This window comes from Gnatocerus cornutus, chromosome 1, assembly GCF_029298725.1.
Source record: "Gnatocerus cornutus isolate USDA-ARS CGAHR chromosome 1, icGnaCorn1.1, whole genome shotgun sequence".
In the NCBI taxonomy this organism is placed as follows: Eukaryota; Metazoa; Arthropoda; class Insecta; order Coleoptera; family Tenebrionidae; genus Gnatocerus; species Gnatocerus cornutus.
The window spans coordinates 27,340,332-27,363,808 of NC_142233.1; the positions used below are offsets into that span (position 1 = coordinate 27,340,332).

General features: G+C 35.8%; 8 protein-coding genes across 9 annotated transcripts; 3 read left to right on the forward strand and 5 right to left on the reverse strand.

Moving 5' to 3' along the window:
* Window positions 1-165: 165 nt before the first annotated feature.
* On the reverse strand, window positions 166-940 carry Vha13 (V-type proton ATPase subunit Vha13). The gene is made up of 3 exons (XM_088035080.1): window positions 764-940; window positions 479-678; window positions 166-424 (listed from the first exon to the last, which is right to left on the reverse strand). The coding sequence occupies exons 1-3, from the start codon at window positions 843-845 to the stop codon at window positions 356-358; spliced, it is 351 nt and encodes a 116-aa protein (XP_087891206.1). The 5' UTR covers window positions 846-940; the 3' UTR covers window positions 166-355.
* A 60-nt stretch (window positions 941-1,000) lies between these two features.
* Dpm1 (Dolichyl-phosphate mannosyltransferase subunit 1) lies at window positions 1,001-2,027 on the reverse strand. The gene is made up of 3 exons (XM_088032319.1): window positions 1,798-2,027; window positions 1,538-1,748; window positions 1,001-1,487 (listed from the first exon to the last, which is right to left on the reverse strand). Exons 1-3 carry the CDS (start codon window positions 2,001-2,003, stop codon window positions 1,077-1,079), a joined length of 828 nt encoding a protein of 275 aa, XP_087888445.1. The 5' UTR covers window positions 2,004-2,027; the 3' UTR covers window positions 1,001-1,076.
* A 142-nt stretch (window positions 2,028-2,169) lies between these two features.
* kappaB-Ras (NFKB inhibitor interacting Ras like 1) lies at window positions 2,170-3,042 on the forward strand. Its single transcript, XM_088032330.1, has 3 exons — window positions 2,170-2,318; window positions 2,368-2,634; window positions 2,688-3,042. Exons 1-3 carry the CDS (start codon window positions 2,220-2,222, stop codon window positions 2,928-2,930), a joined length of 609 nt encoding a protein of 202 aa, XP_087888456.1. The 5' UTR covers window positions 2,170-2,219; the 3' UTR covers window positions 2,931-3,042.
* Window positions 3,043-3,127: 85 nt separating this feature from the next.
* On the reverse strand, window positions 3,128-9,018 carry Pepck1 (Phosphoenolpyruvate carboxykinase 1). 2 transcript variants are annotated; one of them, XM_088032306.1, is made up of 6 exons: window positions 8,726-9,018; window positions 8,566-8,607; window positions 5,245-5,508; window positions 4,615-5,058; window positions 4,425-4,557; window positions 3,128-4,367 (listed from the first exon to the last, which is right to left on the reverse strand). In XM_088032306.1, the coding sequence occupies exons 2-6, from the start codon at window positions 8,592-8,594 to the stop codon at window positions 3,297-3,299; spliced, it is 1,941 nt and encodes a 646-aa protein (XP_087888432.1). In that variant the 5' UTR covers window positions 8,595-8,607; window positions 8,726-9,018; the 3' UTR covers window positions 3,128-3,296. The 2 variants fall into 2 exon arrangements, with proteins under 2 accessions (XP_087888432.1, XP_087888422.1); XM_088032296.1 differs by lacking the exons at window positions 8,566-8,607; window positions 8,726-9,018 and adding an exon at window positions 5,583-5,832.
* Window positions 9,019-9,501: 483 nt separating this feature from the next.
* LOC148181157 (protein KRI1 homolog) lies at window positions 9,502-12,281 on the forward strand. Its single transcript, XM_088032492.1, has 8 exons — window positions 9,502-9,701; window positions 9,749-10,064; window positions 10,109-10,402; window positions 10,448-10,604; window positions 10,656-10,868; window positions 10,916-11,054; window positions 11,110-11,186; window positions 11,237-12,281. The coding sequence occupies exons 1-8, from the start codon at window positions 9,593-9,595 to the stop codon at window positions 12,140-12,142; spliced, it is 2,211 nt and encodes a 736-aa protein (XP_087888618.1). The 5' UTR covers window positions 9,502-9,592; the 3' UTR covers window positions 12,143-12,281.
* Window positions 12,282-12,389: 108 nt separating this feature from the next.
* Srp54 (splicing regulatory protein 54) lies at window positions 12,390-14,350 on the reverse strand. The gene has a single exon (XM_088032503.1). The coding sequence runs from the start codon at window positions 14,176-14,178 to the stop codon at window positions 12,484-12,486; it is 1,695 nt and encodes a 564-aa protein (XP_087888629.1). The 5' UTR covers window positions 14,179-14,350; the 3' UTR covers window positions 12,390-12,483.
* A 149-nt stretch (window positions 14,351-14,499) lies between these two features.
* On the forward strand, window positions 14,500-17,028 carry eIF3j (eukaryotic translation initiation factor 3 subunit j). Its single transcript, XM_088032514.1, has 6 exons — window positions 14,500-14,847; window positions 14,904-14,992; window positions 15,179-15,286; window positions 15,973-16,273; window positions 16,324-16,460; window positions 16,542-17,028. Exons 1-6 carry the CDS (start codon window positions 14,835-14,837, stop codon window positions 16,590-16,592), a joined length of 699 nt encoding a protein of 232 aa, XP_087888640.1. The 5' UTR covers window positions 14,500-14,834; the 3' UTR covers window positions 16,593-17,028.
* A 1,944-nt stretch (window positions 17,029-18,972) lies between these two features.
* On the reverse strand, window positions 18,973-19,442 carry LOC148181160 (transmembrane protein 50A-like). The gene has a single exon (XM_088046774.1). The coding sequence runs from the start codon at window positions 19,432-19,434 to the stop codon at window positions 18,973-18,975; it is 462 nt and encodes a 153-aa protein (XP_087902900.1). The 5' UTR covers window positions 19,435-19,442.
* Window positions 19,443-23,477: the final 4,035 nt, after the last annotated feature.

Sequence of the window (23,477 nt, forward strand, 5' to 3'; positions counted from 1 at the left end):
TTCAAAATAAATGAAGAGTAAAACAAAGATGACTATTTTATCACTGCCGATATTTAGTTTTGAGAAACAAAATCGCACCCTAAAACCCAACATTGGTCCTTCGAGCCGGATCGAAACACAACACCCTGTATTTTGATCCCCCGCTAGCTAATTTAAACAGTAATATAGGTCTAACACTTTTATTTGTGATTTCTTATACACCTTACAAAACAAATACTGTACAACTGAGTCAGAACACATCCCATGTTAAGACAAACTACAAGACAAGCAAAAAATGAATCAATGGAATGAACAAAAGTACATCGTAATTACATCTACATAAGTATCATTTTTTAACAGTATTGCATTGAATGCATTAAGCACGATAGTTCCTGTGTATCTCAGGCTTAATATCATACACCAACATCAACATCTCCTCAATGACCTGCAAATGTAAGAAATCAAGTCACATGACCAGCTCAATATTCCTGCAACTTACCGGTCCTTGCTGGTTGACAATAAGTCTGTTCATGTCCTCAATCCTCTGCTTGGTTTCAGTATCAATCTTAGCAGCAACCCCTTCTTTAGAGCCCATGTGTTTGGCTTCAAATTCGCGGAATTGGCGTTCGCGTTCTTTGCGGTATTTCTCAATTTCATCTTGAGCCTCTTCTTTAGCTTGCTTCAGCCTTCTAGCTTTACCTATTTCCAAAAAACAAATGAGTCTCGTGATCAAATGTCAAATATTACGCCCACTAGATTGTTCATGTTTAGAAAAAAAACTTACGTTTGCGGGCTTCGGACACTTTTTCGGCTGCCCTTTTTTCAGCAGCAAGGAGTTGTTGGATGCCTTGAGTTTGACTTGCCATTTTTAACGCGAAATGACCAACAGAACAAGAACGTAGTGAACCTCTGACTTCGAGCTGTTGTCATATGATCGATGGTTCGAATTTCACACGTTACGGCATTGTGGCGCTAGTGAGAAAAATGGGTCAAGGTGTCGCCAAAAGCGCGAAATATGAAATTATTTTACTACAATTAAAAATTAACTTTATTACAATAGATAAATGCCAGAATACACGTTAAATGTTGTTTAATATCTATGTGGTGGCAAACAGATACAGCAACCCCTTGACGAACTGAAATATTTCTGAGCCCCCTAACTTTGACTCTCCATACACTCTATCAACGAAAGATATAGGAACTTCGCCTATACTGTAATTCAATTGACGAGCTCTTACTATCATCTCCATTTGAAAGACATAACCCTTAGAAACACAACTTTTGATCAACTTCTCCAGAACATCCTTCTTGTACAATCTAAAAGAACCAGTGAGATCTGAAGCACCTGGTCTTAGCAGTATTTGCGTCAAAAAGTTCGCCCCTCTGGATATTAACTTTCGACTAAAATCCCAACCATAAACACCTCCAGTTCCTGCATAACGCGTCCCAGAAACGACATCATAATCTTTAGACTTTTGTTTCTCAATAAATTGTGGAATGAATTTTGGCTATAAACATTTAAATAATTTTGATATAATTTTAACACCACAGGACTTACATGATGGCTCAAATCTGCATCCATAATAATAATAAAATTACCAGTGGCGTGCTGGATTCCATGAACATATGCTGTACCCAAACCAAGTTTCTTTGCTCTAGGTTTTAACAAGATTTTATCAGCGCCGTAAATTTTCTCGAGCTGTTTAGCGGCTTCTTGGGTACCATCAGGACTTCCGTCGTCTATGATAATGATCTCATAATCATACCCACTGAAATAACATAAATCAGCCCCAAAAAAAGGCGTGGATGGGGGCTTACCTGTCTTTCATGTATTTGACAATTAACCATATTATTATGGGTAAATTCTCAACTTCGTTGTACGTCGGCAACAAGATAGAGTACTTGTTTTTACTATTTTCCGTCATTTTCACAACTGTTCTCGGTTTTGCATCAGAATTAAGGTTATGAATGATGACAGCGACAGCTACCAGGGCAGCCAATACAGCGTAAATATAAAATTGCATTTATCAACATAAGTCGCACTTAAATCATCACAATCACACTGTAATGTATTGCAGAAATGTTAATATGCGTAAATCATGCTATTTAACGAAGATCTTCCGCTCTTTACCTCCATTTAATCACATTTTATTTCGTTGTCATGTTGGCACCAAGGTCAGGTGTCATTGTGACAGGTGACGTGACAGGTGTATTTGAGGTTAACTACCACAAAATAAACAATGGGCAAAACTGCAAAAGTGGTAGTTTGTGGAATGAAGGGCGTCGGAAAGACGGCAATTTTGGAACAGGTTGTCTACGGCAACATCACCTCAAAATCTGTACGTTATTAAGCTAGCCCCCATTGTTTTTTACAACCAATTTTTAAAGGAGTTGCACCCCACAATTGAGGATATTTATGTAGCAAATATTGAGTCTGATAAAGGTACTCGAGAAAAAATAAGATTTTACGATACTGCAGGAATTGAGCATTTACAAACTTCCACAGCTAATGGGACCACCAATCAACAGCTGCCAAGACATTATTTAGTTATTGCAGATGGATATATTCTAGTTTATGATACTGAAAAACCTGACTCCTTGGATGTTTTAGTATCACTAAAGAAAGATATTGATAAGAATAAGGATAAAAAAGAGGTTGCTTGTAACAATAGACAACTAATTTTTTTTATAAATTATTTCATTTTTAGGTCACAATTATAGTTATTGGAAATAAATTTAAAGAGAGTGAGAATCCAGAATTTGAATCTACATTAAACAAAGCATCATCTTGGTGTAATAGAGAGAAAATTAGGCACTTTACAGCCTCAGCAATGAACAGGAGCAGTTTATATGAAGGATTTGTGTATATTACTAGTAAGTTGAATCCTCCACCAAGCAAAAGTACGTTTACTCCACTTTACATGGGAAAAAAAGTGAAAGATCAGAGTTAATAAAATTGATCATATTATACTCAACACTAACACTAAACAACTGTTTTTTGTAAAATTGCATTTATTTATTTTAACTTATTCATTGTAACTTATTTTTTATTAAATTTTATTTAATACGACTTTGTTGCAGAAGTTTCTTTCTGCCAAAAAATATGAGTTCAATCCTTTTTTTTAGTTGTTTTAAATTACAAGCGAGATCAATTTTAATGTTTATTATGGATACTTTATATACAAAAATGCGTTAAAATCTTAAAATTATGTTTTTAAAAATCAATAAAAAATGACTTAATATAGTGTAAATACAAAAATATCTAAAATCTAAAGTTCTCGTTAAAGTAATAATTGTCCAATGCAGTCAGATGTAGTCTACATGTTGTTAACCCTTTCTTTCAAGAGCTTGAGTTCATTCTGGACATCTTCTGGCAAATCGGTTCCAACTTGCTCACTGAAATATTTCTCAATGGCAAACACCTCCTCCATCCAGAAGTCTTTGGGGAGCCTGAACAGTTCTTTTACATTGACTTCCTCTTTCAAACCATCCAAATTTAGAGAGTTTAACTTTGGCAGTAGTCCAACGGCAGTGTCTTGAGCACAGTCTTCTCCATCCAACCTTCTCAAGATCCAATCCAAAACTCTAGAATTGTCTCCGAATCCTGGCCACAAAAATTTTCCTTCATTGTCTTTTCTAAACCAGTTCACGTGGAAAATCTTGGGCAAATTCTTAGATCTTCCTTCCATGCTTAACCAGTGGTCCAAATAGTGGCCGAAATTGTAACCAAAGAACGGCCTCATTGCGAAAGGATCGTGCATGATAACTTTGCCTTTGTGCTCAGCGGCGGCAGTGGCTTCACTACGCATTCCTGCGCCAACAAGCACGCCATGTTTCCAATTGCGAGCTTCATATACTAATGGTACTCCAGCAGGTCGTCGTCCTCCAAACAAAATCGCAGAGATTGGAACTCCTTCTGGATCTTCCCATTGAGGATCAATAATGGGACACTGGGCGGCAGGAGTGCAGAAACGAGAGTTGGGATGAGCGGCAGGAGTGTTGCTTCCTTTCACCCAAGGTTTGCCGTGCCAATCTGTGATTTTAACATCAGGGGAGATTTCGTCCTCCATACCTTCCCAGAAGACACCACCATCACTGGTGGCGGCAACGTTGGTGAAAACTGTGTTTTTAAAGATGGTCTTCATAGCAATAGGATTGCTGGAGTTGGAAGTACCGGGAGCCACGCCAAAGAAACCATTTTCGGGGTTGATGGCGCGGAGTTGTCCTTTGGAATCAAAGCGCATCCAGGCGATGTCGTCACCGACGCATTCGATTTTGTAACCAGGAAGACTGGGAGTCATCATGGCGAGATTTGTTTTTCCACAAGCCGAAGGAAAAGCGGCAGCGATGTACTTCTTTTGACCGGAAGGACTGGTCACGCCGAGGATCTAAACAAAGAAGAGAAAAATGAAGATAAAGAAGCGAGATATGGAGAAAGAACTTACCAGCATGTGTTCCGCTAACCATCCTTCTCTTTTGGCAATGGTCGAACCGATTCTGAGAGCGAAGCATTTCTTTCCTAAGAGTGAGTTTCCGCCGTAGCCGCTTCCGTAGGACACAATTTCATTGTTTTTCGGTCTATAAAAGTGAACCAAATTATAGAAACAGAAGAACAAGAGGAAGCGGTATCAGTACCTGTGCAAAATGATGGTCCTTTCGGGATCGCAAGGCCAACTGGGATTCTCCACGAAGCCACTAGCAGGAGTACCAACGGAATGCAAACATTTGACAAAATCTGAGCCATCAGCTAGTTTATCCATAACCGCTTGTCCCATCCTTGTCATAATTCTCATAGAAGCAACTACATAAGCCGAGTCAGTCAATTGAATTCCAATTTTAGATAACGGAGATGCGACAGGGCCCATCGAAAATGGTACAATGTACATAGTCCTGCCCTTCATGCATCCCGCGAAACGGTCCTTGATCGCCAAATCCATGTCACGCGGAGACATCCAGTTCCCTAAAGTTCCCTTAATCCCTTCTTTCGTAGTCGGGATAGTTTCAGCCCGTTTTTCGGTGCAAATAAAAGTTTTTGATTCCACGCGAGCGGTGTCGGCGGGGTTCGTTCGTGCCAACCAGCTGAAGAGAAAGCAAACAATCAGTTTTCCATTTGTTTTGAATTCATTTATAGTATGTTGGCCTTGGAAATGAAAGACAAAGAAAAATCTAAACCAACATTTCGTACAAAGAACTTATTTTTAAATTTGAAGGTAAAAACTGGTCAAAAAACAGTATAAAATACGAAAAAGAACTGACGGCACTTACCAGTTCTCATACTTGGGCAGTGGCACGATGGTACCCTGCTGCTGGAGTAAGCTGAGAAGATGGCTGTTTTCCGTGTCAGTACCATTGCAGATGTGGATCTTCTCAGGCTGGCACAAGTCCACGTTTTCTTCAACGTACGCTTTAACTTTCGGAGACAAGTTCTTCAGATCTCCACTGACCACGCTAATGCCTCTCAAGTGGTTGAAAAGACCAACATTGGGATGGCTCGCATGTTTCGCAAATCGTCCAACTTCCGACGAAAATCTGAAAAACACAAACAGTTAGTAACGGCACATTGGAATTAAACAAAGAAATGGAAAATCGGTTAAAAAACTTACGTGTTAGATTTTTTCTCGATGAATTCAGGCATTTTAACTTTTTTGAATTTCTCTAAGTGTAACTCTTATGGTACATAGAATAATACCCGAAGATGAACTTCAAATAGATTTTATCACAGTTCGAAACAAAACAGTTTGTTCTGTGAAATTTGGGAACTAACTTAACCCGCGATTTAGCCAGTATTGAAGTTTATTTTAGAAAAAGAAAGGATATTCTCTCACAAAGAACTGTGAAGGAATAATGCTGGAAAATTGCCAAGCGACCCTTATATCGCGTGTTTGGGAACTCCCTCCATGTCATAGTAGTGGGGAAAAGTACAAAGTGCGCTTATTTTGACGACACTTATCTAAAAAACTGCTGTTGTACTAATATCTGTTTTGTTTTTCGAAATCATTAAATTAATATCTTCTAATCTCCAACACAAAATTCGCAACAAAAACCAGTTATTGCGAAAAAGGATCCCGAGCGACAAAACATGAGACCTAAAATTCCAGAATTGCATCATTCTATTTTCTCCTTTTCTCCTTCGTTCTTTACTCTCTCCCTTTGTTTCTTTACCGCGAAATGCGTATAATTATGCAAATTCCGAGACTTTGCACCAATTAAGGAAGCAGACTATAATCTCAAATTAATCAACAATTGTTTGATCTTTGAAACTGGCCTTGATTCATTGGGCTCGACTTTAAACCGCTTTCTGATTGGTCGAACTCGCGGGTGTGTTGATCTGATGCAAGCGGTGACTTCGTTGCTAAGGCGATAATAAAATGCTTTTGTCTTATGGATGACGTCATGGAATATGACGTAGAGCACGTGGCAACGGTAAAAATAATGGCAAAGGTAAAAAGAGATTTTTCAATAATGAAGGCTGCAAAAACTGGATGATTGTGATTTGGGGACAGGCGGGGTGTGACGTAGCCTTGAATTTTACGGAAAGTAAAGCAGTTTTTAATTGTTTTTTAAATTGTTATTTTTAGTAAATACTACGTGATCGATCTAAATCCATAACAGAAAAATATTTACTCGATATTCAGTTACAAAGTCTATACTTTCTTTTCATTTCCACGAAGTAAACTTCGATTTTTGATCTCCTATCTAATCGACCATCGGATGTTTTTTTGTTCGTCAATAAGACTTAGTAGTATACTTAGTATAGTATACGGACTATAATCTTGTTAAAAGATAATAAAGATAAAAATGTAACTTTAATTGATTCCCTTGAACCTTGAAATGAATAATATGGAGAGTCTACCTAATAATCTAGAAACAAAAATAAATGGAATATTTTGAGCACTATCGAATGATTAAAAATTATTGTACATATTCTGAAGTATTTTGCCGTTAATCAAATGATGATAATTGACGATTTTTATGCATTTTTATGGTAAATATAATGAGAAAGATGCAATTTGAGGTCAAACTACGAATAATGGGAAACCAATTCGTAAGCAAAATATTAAAATAAAAATTATCATTATTTTGTGAAATTTTTCGTGAAAAAAATCTTTAGCAATTCTGAATTTCTTATTTCACAATCTACAATTTAATAAAAAAGGGAACATTGAATGTTGGGAATGAAATTAAAAGTCTTTCGGTACTCAAAATTGCATAATATAACTTGTATTACTAAACATGCGTTTATAAGGGTTATCAACAAAAATTTTTTAGATTGATATAAGTGAAAAAAAAATCCGATAGGAGTACAAATAATATAAACAATTTTTACAAGCATGTAAAGTTCTTTTAGAAATATTTGAAAACAGAGTAATTTACAATGCCATTGGCCGTTGTTTTACCCCAAGTAGCCTTGTACCAATTTTAATTCCAGTAAAAGTGTCCTAAACTAAATTCCAATTCCAACTTTAATTCCATTTTCCATTCCAATTTTTACACATTTGGTGCATGTGCTGAATTTCATAATATTTGTTGCAAGAGCTATTTTCAAATATTTCCACAAGAACTGTATACAAAAATGGGACAGAAATAGTTTCTTGTAAAGCTAAACCGATCTTTTACATGTTAAGTATGCAGTAAGTAGAGGTGTTAAAGTGATAACACATTTTTTCCATATCGCATAGTTCTTATAACGTATTTGAAATATCATATTGCACGAATAATCGAGAATTCCATTGAAACGGACATTCTTTTGATTATTGACATTTTTTCCAAAAAAGTGGCGAAAAAGATCGCAAAAACTCTTTCCTTTTTGTAAATCATCCATTTTCTTTTTATAGTCGCAATTTTGGATTTTCTGAGGAATTTTCTCTACTGGAATTAAGAAAAAGCGATGACAACATACCTAGTCACAAAAAAAATTTAAAAAACTGTGTTTGAATGAAAATACCTAAATAAAAAATAAGTCGCAGGATCGACAGAAATAAAACAAATGTTTATCAGAATTACTAGTTATCATTAACATACATATTAAGTTCCATTTGTATGACAAATATTGGTAGCAATAACCGCAGCATGACCGAGTCAGGCAACAAAGCTTATTTTTCACCTCGATATCACAAAAATCAGGCATGTGCGCATTAATTATCTAAACTTTTATACTTAATAAACCGATAATAGCTGTAACCAAATCCCTCAATTACCCTTATCGTACTGTGAAAATATCCGATAATGGTATTATTCGATCATCCGCTATGTGTAATATCGCGGAAAATAAGAACAAAAAAAATATTTAATGAAGAATTTCTTCACATTGTTTTGCAGCGATAAAATAAGTTTCGGCACGATCATATGACTCTCGAACGAGCGTAAATAAAGTATTGCCAAATCTTATCAATTAATTAACGTTTGTTTTAAATAGATTGTCGAGCGGCAGTATATTTCCAACGACAATAAAAAGACTCGATCGCGATTTTCTTTCATTCCTGTCGCGCTCAATTAAATATGAAAGTCTGTTCTTGCAACGCGTTGAACTCGAGGAAGTCCAACTTGGGACAAACAGCTTGATGTATGTACTACCAAAAAACTTACCTTCGTAACAAAAAGGTAATCCCAGTCATCGTGATGCTGTTTCTGTAAAAATAACAGTTTTAAGTGTGATTTTCCAGAAAAAATCATTTCGTGGGTTAAATCAAAGTTATCGGAAAGTTCAATATCGTGACCATATGACCTGATAACTCTACAAACTTACATTGTTTTTCTGTGAAGAATTGCACTATTTTCCGCGGACGTCGGTTGGGAAACCTTACACACTGCTAGATCACAGAAAAATAATTATCTAAAGGGTCTTCACGAGAACAATAATGACAGAAATTGGCATTTCACTGCGTGCAATCGGTTGGGTTTTTATCTTTTCTCTCGGATTGAATAAACTTGACATGACCTGAAGATGTGTATTTATGTTTTTTCGGATCAAAGAGATTACGGATAAAAATTCTCATAATGCACGATGGGCTTGAAGGACGGGGGCGCAAATAACCTTCATCAATTCTTCATGTTGCAAGGTGTTTGTAGAACTAGAGTAGACTGCCCTTCTACTTGAACGGGAAGTTGACATTAAAGCTGTTATATAATCTTTATTATACTGTTTTAACGCAGGGGAGAGTGGAATGTTTAAGGACGACGTTAGATTTATTCTAGAAACGCGCGATTACTCCAGAGAAGCATTAGTTATTCATTAAAAGATCTTGAATACTTCAACGGTTTTTTTACTTAAAAAACCATTCAACGATAAAAACACAATTTTCAGTTGTTCAAAGTCGATTTAGATCGATAATAAACAAAAAAATCATATATAAATTACTTATTTTGTAAATGTTTCTTTTTCAACAAATGTAATTAATGAACTATCACGGAATTTGACATTATTACTAAACTGCAACTTAATTTTTCGCAAAAAGATTGATTTTGAATTCAAATTTTTAAAAATTGGTGGCAATCAAACATTCCACCAGTGCTACCAATCTGAAAAAGCCCCTAAAACTTTGACAACCACATTTGACATTTCACACACGTTGTCACGCAGGTAACCTCAAAAGTTGGTTTCGTATTTCTAAGAATGTCTCAAATATTTGAGAATGATTCGGATTCAGATTTTGATATCAAAACCAACAATGAATACGCAAAGAACTATGACAATTGGAGGAAGAAAGAGGAACTAAATAGACGTAATTATTGACCATCAATTTAGCCCCAGTTCACGTTTTCTTTTTAGTTAAAACAAAATATGGAGAAGAGTTGTTAGAGGATGAATCATCGACCTCATCAGATGATGACGAAGAAGGCGTCGAACTAACGGAAGAAGTAGAAAAACAGTTTTTTAAGACATTGTCCTGTTTGAAAAACAAAGACCCCCGAATCTATGATGGAAGTGTCAACTTTTTTGAGGAATCAGAAGAGAGTCAAAAGACCAAAAAGAAGGCAAAGAAAGAGAAGCCGTTATACATTAATGATTATGAAAGAGAGTTGATCTTAAAGAAGAATGGGGAGCTGAGTGACAGTGATGAAAATGAAGAGGATTTAAGATCAAAGTAAGTTTTTCAAAAATTGTAACAGTTGAGACATTTGCTTTTAGATCTCCTACTTACGTAGAGGAGCAAAAGAAACTAAAAGAGAATATTAAGAATGCTCTAAATCAAGTGGATGATGAAGATGGAGAAGAATGGGGGGGAATGCTGAAAATTAGACACAAATCTGAAGAAGAAAAGAAAAAAGAGGAGACTGAATATAAAGATTGGTTAGCAGGACAAAAGGACCAAATTGATGACAAAGAGGCAGAAAATGAGCTAAAACCACTGAAAGACTATTGGAATAATCCAAATCTTGATGAAGAAGAAAAGTTTTTGAGAGATTACATTCTTCAAAAAAAGTAAGACTTCCTATCTAAAAAGAAATTTCTAAAAAAAAATTTCAGATTTTTAAATAAAGAGGATGAAGATTATATTCCCACCTATGAAGAAATTGTCCATGATTCTGATCAAGATTTATCAGAAGATGAAAATGCCATTGGCCAGCAGGAAGAATTTGAGCACAAATATAACTTCAGATTTGAGGAACCTGATCAGGAATTTGTGAGTTCTCATTGATTTTAAGCACACGAAATTATATTAATTAACTTTAAGATCAAAAGGTATCCAAGAACAATGGAACAGTCTCTCCGAAAAACAGATGATAAAAGAAAAGTCAAAAGAGCAGAGACCAAAGAAAGAAAACAAATGGAGAAAGAACAGAAAATGCAAGAACTAAAGAAACTTCAAGAACTGAAAAGAAAGGAAATTGAAGAGAAAATTGCGAAATTAAGGGAAATAACTGGAAATAATGACATTGAATTCAAGGTACTAATATCATGCGTAAAAACTCTTTATAAGGTCTCTATTTTTAGGATGAAGATTTAGATGGCGATTTTGATCCTGAAGCCCATGATAGAAAAATGCAAAGTTTATTCAGTGATGAATTTTATCAAGGACCTGAGGGGGATCAAAAACCAGAATTTCCAGATTTAGACGAGTATTTAGAAATAGGTAAATTCGGTGCATTTCTCCTTGCTTCAAAAAATAATTGGTCTTCATTTCATAGAAAACTGGAGGAAATGGGAAGGTGAAGAAGACGCAAATGAGGAACATACCCCTCACTGCGAAGATGATAACTTTAATGTAATTATTAATAATAACACCGCATTATAACATACAAACTTTTTTCTTAGATGGATTGCGACTATAACCCAAACGCGACGACAGAGAAGGAATTAATAGAAAACAGCAAAGGGAAGAAGAAGCGAAAAAGAAAATCCCTCTTTGCTAAGGCTGTCAGCCAACCAAAACCAGTTTTTGATCCAAATGACAAAACATATGAAGAATACTTAGATGAGTATTATAAATTCGACTGTGAAGACATAATCGGCGATATTCCATGCAAATTCAAATATCGAAAAGTGACTCCAAATGATTTCGGTCTAACTGTTGAAGAAATCTTAATGGCGAAAGATCGTGAACTAAACAAATGGTGTTCACTGAAGAAGGCAGTGCAATTCCGACCAGACAACGTGGAAAAATACGAACAAATTGCATACGCGAAAAAGGCTCAAAATCTGGAGCTGAAACGAAAAGTATTGCCTAGCTTATTTGAGACTGAAAAAGACGACAAAAAAGAGATTGTACAAAAAGAAACAGTAGAACAGATTGGTCATAAAAAGAAAAAAAAGCTAAAGAAAGTTAGGTGCAAAAAGGGTGTGGTTAAAAATGAAGAAACAGAAATAAGTTGTCCAAATGAATCGCAAGAGATAACTAAGAAGAAAAAGACAAAACAAGTTGCAGAATCGGTGGTTAAGGAAGAAGCACCAGTTGCAACTGCACATACAGAGTCTAAGACGGAGAAGAAAAAGAAGAAAAGAAAAAATAAACACGTACGAAATAATGATGCTACTAATATTACAGTTGAACGCCAGGAGACAAAGAAACGGAAGTTTAAAAATTCAAACAATGATGGTGTTGTCAATAAAAAACGGAAGACAGGTAAAATAGACAATGCTGGGATATCTGACGCTCGACTTTCAGCGTATGGAATAAATCCCAAGAAATTTAAAAATAAGTTAAAATTCAAGAAATCGTAAAAATTATTTGGTACATTATCCATTAAATTGAACTCTTCTGTAGTAGAGCGCATAGATAAACCTAACAAAATGTACATATTATGGAAAAACTTTCATGTTAAATTTAAGAATTCTTAAATAAACCTATTTTAAAGTAGAATACGTATTTTCCCTAATTCGTAACTTTTATTCTTTGATATTGACAAAAAATTAAAAATTTCGTAACCTATTCTCGATTTTCTAAAATGGAAATATAAATTAATAACACTTACTTATGAAGGAATATATTGAAAATTAATACAACTTTGAGTTACTGCCTTCTACTAATAATATGTACCTAGAGATAAAATTATACATCGAAATTATGGAGAATTTGAAATATCCATATTGTCAGACTTTTCCGACGACTCCTTTTCGTTCGTAGAATCCGGCTCCCTCGTACTCGACTTTTCTTTCTCTGAATCAAAGCCCTTTTCCTCTTCATCATAGTTCCTCGGAATTTTCGATCTAGATCTGGATCTATCCCTTTTCTCCTTTCTGTCCTTCTTATCCCTTCTTCTATCCCGACTCTTTGATCGACTTCTCTTCCTCGACGATCGCGGCGAAGGCGAACGCTTTCTTATTCCTTTAGACCTCGATCTCTTCCGGTCCTTATCCTTCTTACGATCCCTGGATCTGCTTCTCCTGTGACTTCTACTGCGCGATCTAGATCTCTTCTTATCCAAGGTGCCTTCAATACTGCTTTCTTTGTCGCTTTTCTTATCTTTTGACTCACGACTGGATTTATCCTTGGATTTAGTCGGCTCTTTCTCTTTTGATCTCCTCGACTCTTTGTCTTTCGACTTTCTGTCTTTATCCCGTTTTCGGTCCTTGGAGCGATCTCGCGTTTTACTGTCCTTGTCTCTAGACCTCGCTCGGGATTCGCGTTCTTTCGACCGGTGTCTGCTGCGCCTTTTCGTTGCAGATTTTGATCTCGATCTTCTAGACTTGGATCTTCTGGAGCGCGAGCGCCTCTGAGAACGTGAACGCGACCGTTTTCGCGAACGCGACTTGGAGCGTTTCCTACGTTCTCGGGACCGCGAGCGGCGAGAACGTGATGAAGACCGACGGCGACGACTACGCGAACCGCGGGACAGTGATCTTGAACGTGAGCGGCGCCTTCTGCCTCTGGAACGGGATCTAGAGCGGCGGGAGCTGCGTTTATCCTTCGTCAGCATTCCGATTACTGGTTCTATAGATGCGTTAATCATGTTTTGGGCTTCTTTAAACCGCGACATGGCTTCTTCAATTTCTTTCTGGGCAGCTTCATTGCTCTTTGCTTGAGGTTTTATAATGGGTTGAGTGGCATGGATGATTTCCAATGGTTTGCCTTTGAATTCTTCACCATTGAGTTTCAGAGCGTTTACAACGCTGGGTTGCTCAGTAAACTCTATTAAAATATGTGTGTTGCTTTCTGAGGGGCATTCACAAACGCGGAGATATTTCACTTCGCCAGCTTGAGTGAAGTACTGGATGACTTCATCTGTGGGAATGCCAGAGTCAACGTTCACAACTTGAACAGTTCTCCGCGTTTCCTCTACTTTGATGCTGTCATACTTTGCGGGCAAGGGTGGATATGGATTCAAGCCGTTGTCTGTCAGATGGGGATCTGTTGTTACAACAACTTTCTCTTCACCAGCGCCTTGGAAGGAGTTACTAACGTGAGGAGGTAACTTCGGCTCATTCACGTTGAATCCTGGGACTATCGTCCCATTTCTTGTCATCTCCAGAGCATAGTACTCGTCAGGAATATCTCCATTTATGACAGGTATTACAATAAGAGCCCTATCGATAAACACAGTATTGGTCATATGTTGAGCGACACCTACCGTAGCTGAATCTACAAATTTCACGTAACATATTCGAGACTGCACGGGACAAGACACGTCCCTAATTGTAGGGTACAAACGGATATCTTCGATTTTCCCCAAGTAACCAAAGAGTGTCTGCATTTGGTCTTTGGTCGCTTGAGGTGCGATATTAGTCACCTGGACCACCTTCGTGTTGCCCACGACCATGTTCTCTAGAAAATTAGACCACTGATCACACCATTAGCACTGTCGTAACACGTTCAAACGATTCTTTCAAACGTATAATTTACGTTTGTGCACAACTGATAAAAGCCGCATTGTGAGAATGACAGCTGAGGTTGGTACCGAGAATTACCAACATGAAAAAGGCAAAACACCCTATTCAATAAAGTATTTTGGTCCCAAAAATTGTTTTTGAAGCATTTTGAAAATCGGCACTACTGTTTTCTTTTATCAGGTGTTTAAGTTTGTTGCTTTTTATTTCCCGTTTTATTATTATCAATAAAAGTAGGTGGTCTTAATGTGGTGTTTTTTTCGCGCAGGTTGGCAGCAATGTTGGCAGCTCTGCAGTACTCCGTCAGTGTCAAAGTGAAATGGGTGTTCGAGGGTCATTATTAGTTGTGCAATCGTCAATTATAAACAATTTTGGTTATTTTTCGTCATCTTGCCAAAGACACAAAAAGCCTAAGCGTATTGTTTGATACATCTCCACGCTAGATAATTCGCGGAAGCTTCCAGAAAAGTGGCTTTGGTGACACTTTGACAGTGTCATCTGGTGGAATTTACAGCAGTCGCTCATTTAGCACACGTGAATTTAGAGGTTGAGGTCGTTTTGTGGTAATTTGGAATCTATTTTCAACAATATGGAATCGTGGGGTGAGCAGAAATGCACACTATCTCTGTATCTATGTTGTAACACTGCCATATTTCAGACGACGATAATTTCGAACCCTTAGTAGTTGCACCTGCTGTGGTGTCTTCCAACAAATGGGAAGGCGAGGATGAAGATGAGGACGTCAAGGTAAAATTTTGCGCTATTATTACACTTTAACGGAACTTTATTAAATACCATACACTGCAAACATTTTTATCTATAAGTGTAAAGATGAATCATCAAATTTTGGACTGTTTAAGGATAAGTGAAAGTGTTTTTTTGTTCATTTGATCCAGTTTTGATGAAGGTTATAATAACTCGTATAACTTTCAGGAAAGTTGGGAGGATGAAGAGGAAGAAAAAGTAATTGACGCCCCGTCTGAAGAACCTAAACCTAAACCAAAAAAGCCAACCATAGCAGAAAAAATTGCAGAGAAAGAAGTGAGTTACTTTGGGTATTACAAGCTTCAAGTATCCATAACAGATGTGGTGCAGCAAAACATGATTCATTACAAATTTTTACTACTAATACACATTAAACATGTAACTCAGCATATTTTGAACTCTAATTTTAAGCACACTAGCTATATTTAACCAGATATTTATTTTCCAATGAATAACATTGCTTTATTAGTGACTATTCTTCGTTGTAGGCTAGGTAAAATTGTTCAAAAAGAGTTTTGAAATTCTTGATAGTGCTCCTACTAATCCATTAATGCAGCAGTATTTGCATGTTGAAGTTTTGTATCCTAAACTCAATTTAATATGAGTACCATTTTATGCCCATAACTTTTTAGATTGCCTTAATCAATTATTTAGAAAACGAAAGTAACATCATATGTGTGTATTAAGTTGTTTTGTTTTTTCAAATATGATTTAAAGTTAAACATTTGTTCTGTTGCAACATGAAGAAAGTCGATAGCAAAAGTTAGTATTCAAATTTCGCGCCTACTTCAAATTTTACCACCAAATAGAAAGCGCGAATTTTAAAATTTAAATTTTGACATCAAGTTTTCTATCATTGCTCTACTGAATATTTAACCCAAAATTAACTGTACCGCACCGATTGTATCAAATATGTTACGAAATGACAAGACAGTTTAATTTAGCTCATTCTTTTTTGTTAGAGGCGCAAAAGAGAAGAAATGGAAAGAAGGTTGAGGGAACAGGAAGACGAAAATGAAATTTCTCCTGAAGAAAAAATTCGGATGGAAAAAGAGTCGGATTTAAACATGGCTCTTGAAACAACCTTTGGGGGTAACACAAATAACAGCACTTCAGCGGGACTGGAGGGCTTGGATTTGCCCACAACCAAAGAAGAATTCCAAGATTTCACAGACGCTCTCTCTAAGAAGCTTCTGCCTTTATCGAAAAGTACCGAGTATCCTCTCTTTACAGAAAATCTGTTACGAAATCTTTGTGCCACTAGTACGTATTTTGCCGAGTTAGTTTCGATTTCATTGTGTTGGTCTTTACAGTGTCCTCGTTAGATATTAAGAAAATTAAGAACACTTTAGATAACTTATATTTGGAAAAACAGAAAATTGAAAAAGGAGAGAAATCAAAGAAGAATAAAGGAAAAGGCAAAGCGAAATTAAAAATGGATGATAACAATGTAAGTGCTGCTTATCTCTTGAGTGTAAATACGATTTTGCGCGTTATTGACAGAACAGGTTTTATCCATATTCTTTTTCAGCCTCTGTCCGCATACGTAAATGATTATGACGATTACGATGACTTTATGTAGCAGATTGAAGAAACATAGTTAGGGTTTTAATTAATATAATATCTTCAATAAATACAATTACAGTTAAATTATAAATGGTATTTTTAAAAGGAAATAATGAAGGTGTATCGTATTTTATCACGCAATTTGTTTGATTTTTTTTAAGACATTATTTTCCTTTTTTATTGAAAATCTGTTTTGTATTACTAATTTAATAGTCATATTTTTAACTTATGCGTTAATTGGATGGTTTTTGTTGCTACAGGTGTAGAAACTGTAATATATTATAAACGCAATTTTTATTGTATGGCAGGTTTTGCATACAAGTTGTATTTAATGGATTTGATGCAATTGTTAATACAAATATAAATTTTCAAGGAAGTTTACAATTTGTTTTTATTTTTGTACGAAGTTGTTAAATTTGTGTGTATAATAAAACGTTCATGTAGGGATTGAATTTTAGTTTTTATTTTTTTTATTGACTCCTGACGTGATACGGTTTAAAAAAATTACGATTTTGAAATCGGTAATACCGTACATAAATTGTTAAATATGAATATAAAACTCAATTCAGTAATAAAGTTATTTAATCATAACGTGACTTATCGTGCTTCTCAAACATTAGTGGAATTTATGTGTATTTATATAATGATGCAATAATCGCATGATTATTAAGGTGAAGGATTTGTAATTCCCACTAACATTTTTACAGATTTATTTAAGCTCTCATGAACTGCCTCCGCAAATAAACGTCTTTTATTCTTTTGAAGGTGAACAAAGCGTTTTGTTTTCTTTTGAGATGAAACACATTCCATAAACTTGTTTTGTCTGACCAAATAAAACCAAATTTGCTACTAAAAGTGAAGGCAACTGTTTACCCTAGCCGTGACTTCTGTGGAATTAAATCCCCACATGCTCTTATAAAGTTACACAGTACTTTTAGGAGTTGTATTTTATACTTTCAAGACCTGATGGTGCGGAAGTACATACAAATTGCGGGATTTCAACGGAAGTCTGTTTTAACTTTCATTTCAGACGAGGATTTGTATAATTGTCTCGTTGCAAGTGTTCACATTTATTTTAAAATATGTAAGATGCCTTAAATGCTTTCAACTTAAGAATTTGACAGTGATAAATTAAGTTACAATTAACAGGCAGGCTTTTAGTGCAGAGTATAACTTTGCATAATGCATACGTAGGTAGTTGTTAAGATGAAGTGTGAGGATAAGCTTTGGAATAGTTTGTAGTAACTTAACAAGAACAGCAACCGGCTAAGTACATAATCGAAATTAAATCACAGCGATATACACTAGAGGGGTTTTTTTTAATTAAAAGCATGAACTGCCGATAATTTTAACATATAAAACAGTTACAGTCTAAGTTTAATTATATGCCTAGTTCGTACAAATTATAGAAATTGCTTTAGGGTTAATTTGTGATTTATGTATGAGCGCGCATCAACGACATTGCATTATTAATAGCCGAATAACAGTTTAAATTGATTAACGTAGACTAATTGAAGTGCATAATATAAAAATCAAGTAAACACAAACGTAGAAAAATATTTATAAATGACGCAAAACGGTGGTATTTTTACATGAATGCAGATTAACCCACGTCAGTAAATTGCATCGTTGAAAACAAGTCGCGATCTAAATTTCCGCAGCTCCAAATTGTTGGGTTCTTTTTCAGTATAAAAACCGATAAAATCTCAATGCATCTTGTTATTTATAAACCAACAAAGCCGGTCCTTGTAGAAGTCACGATTCTCTCAACTAGTTTTTATTTGAACAACGCCGATCCGCTTTAGTCTACTAAATAGATTTTTCGAGTATCGTTTTTGTCCTTTGGCTTGTGCATTATCATTCTTCTCCTTATACGAAAGTGTGTGGGCTGCTTTCTTGTGCGATCTCGAAGGAAAAGTCAAATAAATTCCATTCCGTTAGACGTGAGATTAAGAGATTTGAGGGTAATTTTTATGGTCTGACGTCTATTATTAGGTGTAAAGGTAGGGTAATTTGGCGCCTACACGATTCGTGCAACGGTGGTAATAAAGTTATCTTTTATCTAAATAATGGACAAGTTCAGACTTCTCTAAAAGGAAATACTTGTGTAATTACTTGCTCTGATATCTTAGAAAATCAAGAAGTCAAACAGACTGGTGTAGAACTTATAATAATCATACTTACCGCCCGATAATCTCCTCAATCTTCAAACGAAATTGCTACCAGTGGTTACTGTAATCTAAACAAGAAATCTCACCTTTTGTTTTTTTTAACACTAACTGCTAAATAATTACAGCTCGAGGGCTCGCTTAACATTTTTAACTCTAACTCATCTCATTACATATAATGACAGCTCGAAAAGTCTCCATTGGGATTACTCAATTCTACATTTTCAATTAGAAGTTTTGTGTATGTATAGTGCACTTCAACATTAGCATCGCAACGAATATAAACAAGTTAAGCAGGAATATCCCGAAACCCGGCCACTTGTTCTTCTCCTCCGGCTTTAGTACGTAATCGTTGAACAAAATATAACACGCACCAATTAAGGCTCCGAACGATATCATAAATCCGATCAGAAGACAGATTCTGATCATCACAAGTCCGCAGTAACTGTTTGATGCATACAAATTGGGTTGTTGGATCAGATTCGTTGGGATTATGTTGACGACAACCAAGCCAATGGTGGCGAAGAATCCGGGCAGGAATCCGTAGAAGTCGATCAAGTTTTCGGCTATTAGAGCGATCATAATCCACCATCCGGAGAAGAAAAGAACACCGGCGATACTGGCAAGAACGGCGTTGAATTTTAATGGGGACACATCTCCGATGCAGGGCACGGTAAACACTTGGTACATTGAAAAGAAGAAAATTTAGCAGCTTTTGACGTTTTGATCATTTATGTCATACTCGATGATGGCGATGTCATGTTCTTTTATTCGGAAATGGTAAAAATTTGCGAAATTTTCACCAAAGTTGTTATTGCGAAAACTTTCTGTTGCGGTTATTTAGGCCATAAATTTGCATTTTAAGAAACGGCGTTTGTAAATTCCGCCCAGTTACGCCTCTGTTACTCCTATTTGAAATTGGATCTCCCGCAATTTTTTTGTTAATTCGTTCTGTTGTTGTTCTGCCTCGAAACAGGAAATTTAACATATTATTCAAACAAACACAATGGTCATAATTAGTGTTTTCGAATAGGTGTGTGTTTCGTTATGCCATTAATGATTTTATAAATTTTAAAACCTATTAAAGCTGCTTTCAGAATATATTATTTTATACATGAATAAATTTGATAAAATCATTACTCACGTAGTCCATTAGTTGGATGTGTAATCATAATAAATTATATTAATTCAACCAACACTTTCCCAACAAGTAGACATAAAAAGGCTATTTTCATGTTTCTCATCATTTTTATCTAGAATATAGAATTTCAGTTGCGTGTAGATGCGATCTGCTTCGATAAAAATTAAATATCATTTCGAAGTAATTCTTCACCGTTGCCAGAAATGAGAGAAATTAATACAGATACATAAATTAGCAACGTTACGATCTCAATTAAGATTTTAATTAATCAATTTGAATTTACAGAGTCGTAAAGTTGCATTAAAAACGACATAATTATTTCGTTGTTCGCTTAAGAGAATATTTCAAATTATAATGCCGCTGCAATTATGTTGAACTGTATGTTAATTGCTCAATTATAAGTAATTAATTCGATATACCGCAGAAAGTGTACTCTTACGATGTGTCACACGTTAAAACACGAAGCAATTAATGTAATACTGCCGTTATTAACAGCAATAACCTAATAAAAAAAATTCAATAAGCCCCGTTCCATTATAAAGAGCAATCGTGGATTTTATGTCCGGTTATATAAAACGGGATAGAATGATGGCAAATAAAAAAGTTACGGGCTACCATAAAAATTTTAGCTACACATCAAAATCTTGCGAGAAATTTCATTTAACCATATGTGCCGTTTTGGCCGTTTTTACCGCAATTTTTTCATTTCCCGGCTTTTGAAATGTTACCCTAAGATTTGATAAGGAAACGGTATTGATGATGTTTCGTCCTGGGTGGGCAGAATATATATCGTGCCATAAAAGGTAATATTGCTTTTATAGTTCAGCCAAGTTGGCCTGAGCCACCATAAAATCATAAAAATTAGACGACAAACGCACCGGGACAGTTTGCGGTATTTTGTCATTTATGACGAGACATCTGGCCTGTTTAGGGATGCTGTTCTGATCGCAGGGTGCAAACTTGAGCAAATAAACCCTCATTATGTGCACTTGAGAATCTTTTGAAGCTGTCCCGTTGCGGTAGCCCGCAAATTTTTATACTTTTATGGTGGCTCAGGCTAACTTGGCTGAACTATACGCTTTTATGCTAAACAAAATAAAGTTAGGAAATTGGTGGAAATTTTCTCAGATGAGCTTTTTAAACCGACGATAATACGTCGTTTATTACAGTGTTTGCTTATTACACGATGGGCATCCACCTGCTTTTAGAGGAGTTTGATATTTTGGCGAGGTTTATGGGAAAAAGAAAAATGTTCTCTCGTACTAAAAGGAATTAGACATAAACACTTTACTCTTTGGGGAAATGAAATTGAAATTGCGCCTGTTGTATTGCCGTTTTCAAGTTTATTTTGAACATTTTAGGGGGCGTAAAAGAATTCGTTTTGAATCATAACATGTAGTATAATGAGAGGTTTAGTTAAATATTAGGTATACTTCCTATCAAATATCTAGCTTTATGATTATTATTATTACTTATTAGGAATGATAAGGGCAATTTCTGTATTCTAATGACAGTTATTACTTGACTAATTTATGGCTTTAATGGAACTCTCCGCTGTAGAGAAGGAAATTGCCTTAGTTTGGTTGTGGTTTGGTCAGTGGCGTAACAAATTATGCCCGGGTCCGGGTTTCACAAGTTTGTTGCGTCTTTAATGTGCATTAACATTAAAACCAAGGTTTTTTTTTAATTTTGAGCTTCATAATTTAGAATTTTGTAAATTTAATTCCCGTAAAGCTATATGCATTTTGGGCTCCAAAAGGGCACGTGCTTAGGTTCCGTGGAACCCACTACTACGACAGATAGAAAGTTGCAGTATTCACTATTGTTTTCCTAGAACTTCTAAGTTTAAGAATCTCAAATTTGAAAATTCAATTTTTTGTGTATTGTAGCCCCGTCTAAAGGTACGCCACTGGGTTTGATTATAATCTGGTAGCTGTTACTTAGTTGCAACATTCTCAATAATTTTGATTTATTTCTATTTTGTCGAAAAAGAACAAGCAGTCTGTCAAATTAGATTAATTCTTCTACATGTTATTCGATCACGTAGCTAACGCACATCCTGATCTTACTACTCCTTTGCAAGAGGAAAAATGCAAATTGCACAAGTTAACGCTCCGATAAACGTGGCAGGTAAATTCTTTTTCTAAAGCAAAAACTTTACATGCAGGTGCTACGCATCATTTCGTTTCTATCGACTGAAATTACATTAAATTTGATGGCACTGATAACAGTTTTTCTTGCAAAAATAAAGTCGGTTGTAAGTTAACCGAGATGGTTGCAAAAGACTCAAATTGTTTTAAAGTAATAAAATGGCAAACAAATATACTAAAGCGACTTCGCGAACTTAAATGAGCTTGCAGGAAAGTGGAGATCGACATGGTAGATGTGGATTTCATATAATGCTTTTGTCGGTTACAAACGTCCACTTCGGTTTTATTTTCCTCTAAATTTATAACTTGATGTTCTTTTTGAATCGGATCAAATTTTATGGCTTAGAAAGCGAATTATAGCCAAAGAAGTTACGTGCAAATGCTGCAACTGCCCTGCAATTAGACGTTAGTTTACAATGGAAGTATGGTATTAGATTTAATTATTCAGCTTCTTAAGTTTAAGTTTAGCATCTGGTATGTGAAAGATCCATTAATTATAGTTTAAAATGTAGAAGAAAGGATGAATAAAATTAGTTCTGTATTGAAATTTTATTGGAGAAAATCCTATCCACCTTAGATTTCTGCAAACTATTTTTCTTCACTGTTAATTTCCACAAAAGACGGCTCCTTTCTTCGCCTAATTCAGATCGTTCGATACTTATTTAAATGAACAGTAGCTCTGCATTGTTGTGTACGTGTAAAAGCGCACGACAGGATGTAACAAAACGTAGCGCTACCAAATTGAGCGACAAAGCATTGTGTGCCTTGTAAATACTCAAAGGATGAGCCCCACTGATTTACTCCGTATGATTCTCTTTAGAAAACCAAATCGGTCGTGTTGTACAATTTCCAGAGTGATTTATATTGTCAACGGTCGTTTAGTCGGAACCGAACAAGAGAAAATTTGTAAAACGCAACGATACCCTCAAGACTCACTTTTCTCTTGTAGCAAGGATAAAGTTGAGTTTTGATACGAAATGTTCATGTCAGATGGATAGTATGACAAAGTTTATCCCCGAGGGGACATGGACAGGAAAAGTGGCGCATTTCCTCTCTAAACAGTGATTTTTTACGGGTGAAGGAGGATGGAATTGATAAAGAGGAAGGCACGGATGACGCTGCGGAACAACGAAAAAGCTTGTCATCTTTATTCAGAAGAGAATAATAAAATGTCGATTTCACGCCGTTTGTCTCGTTGGCTTGTCAACAATCGTGGCGGTAACAGGGCGGAAAATGCAACAAATGGCAGAAATAATGCAGTCTTGTTAAAGGAACGACGGTTTCATGCACAAAGGCTAAGACACTGGTATTTCTGCGCGACATTTATAGACGTTTTGCTGATTAAGAAAAGTGGACGCTACCAAGGAACATGGAATTCTCAGCTGCTCCGAGATTAGAGTTTTTTAATCAACAAACGTATTCCTTTGCATTTACATATTTAC

Bases quoted from the DNA above. Each gene is read 5' to 3' on its own strand.
- Vha13 (XM_088035080.1), bottom strand. From the start codon at position 845: ATGGCAAGTCAAACTCAAGGCATCCAACAACTCCTTGCTGCTGAAAAA. The intron at 679-763 runs GTAAGTTTTTTT...TTTTGGAAATAG, and splicing joins AGTGTCCGAAGCCCGCAAAC to GTAAAGCTAGAAGGCTGAAG. The intron at 425-478 runs GTAAGTTGCAGG...TTACATTTGCAG, and splicing joins TTGTCAACCAGCAAGGACCG to GTCATTGAGGAGATGTTGAT.
- Dpm1 (XM_088032319.1), bottom strand. From the start codon at position 2,003: ATGCAATTTTATATTTACGCTGTATTGGCTGCCCTGGTAGCTGTCGCT. The intron at 1,749-1,797 runs GTAAGCCCCCAT...ATGTTATTTCAG, and splicing joins GTCAAATACATGAAAGACAG to TGGGTATGATTATGAGATCA. The intron at 1,488-1,537 runs GTAAGTCCTGTG...AAATGTTTATAG, and splicing joins ATGCAGATTTGAGCCATCAT to CCAAAATTCATTCCACAATT.
- kappaB-Ras (XM_088032330.1), top strand. From the start codon at position 2,220: ATGGGCAAAACTGCAAAAGTGGTAGTTTGTGGAATGAAGGGCGTCGGA. The intron at 2,319-2,367 runs GTACGTTATTAA...CAATTTTTAAAG, and splicing joins GCAACATCACCTCAAAATCT to GAGTTGCACCCCACAATTGA. The intron at 2,635-2,687 runs GTTGCTTGTAAC...TTTCATTTTTAG, and splicing joins AGAATAAGGATAAAAAAGAG to GTCACAATTATAGTTATTGG.
- Pepck1 (XM_088032296.1), bottom strand. From the start codon at position 5,614: ATGCCTGAATTCATCGAGAAAAAATCTAACAC. The intron at 5,509-5,582 runs GTAAGTTTTTTA...TGTGTTTTTCAG, and splicing joins ATCGAGAAAAAATCTAACAC to ATTTTCGTCGGAAGTTGGAC. The intron at 4,558-4,614 runs GTACTGATACCG...TCACTTTTATAG, and splicing joins AGGACCATCATTTTGCACAG to ACCGAAAAACAATGAAATTG.
- LOC148181157 (XM_088032492.1), top strand. From the start codon at position 9,593: ATGTCTCAAATATTTGAGAATGATTCGGATTCAGATTTTGATATCAAA. The intron at 9,702-9,748 runs GTAATTATTGAC...TTTTCTTTTTAG, and splicing joins GAAAGAGGAACTAAATAGAC to TTAAAACAAAATATGGAGAA. The intron at 10,869-10,915 runs GTACTAATATCA...CTCTATTTTTAG, and splicing joins ATAATGACATTGAATTCAAG to GATGAAGATTTAGATGGCGA.
- Srp54 (XM_088032503.1), bottom strand. From the start codon at position 14,178: ATGGTCGTGGGCAACACGAAGGTGGTCCAGGTGACTAATATCGCACCT.
- eIF3j (XM_088032514.1), top strand. The intron at 14,993-15,178 runs GTAAAATTTTGC...TATAACTTTCAG, and splicing joins ATGAAGATGAGGACGTCAAG to GAAAGTTGGGAGGATGAAGA. The intron at 15,287-15,972 runs GTGAGTTACTTT...CTTTTTTGTTAG, and splicing joins AAAAAATTGCAGAGAAAGAA to AGGCGCAAAAGAGAAGAAAT.
- LOC148181160 (XM_088046774.1), bottom strand. From the start codon at position 19,434: ATGTACCAAGTGTTTACCGTGCCCTGCATCGGAGATGTGTCCCCATTA.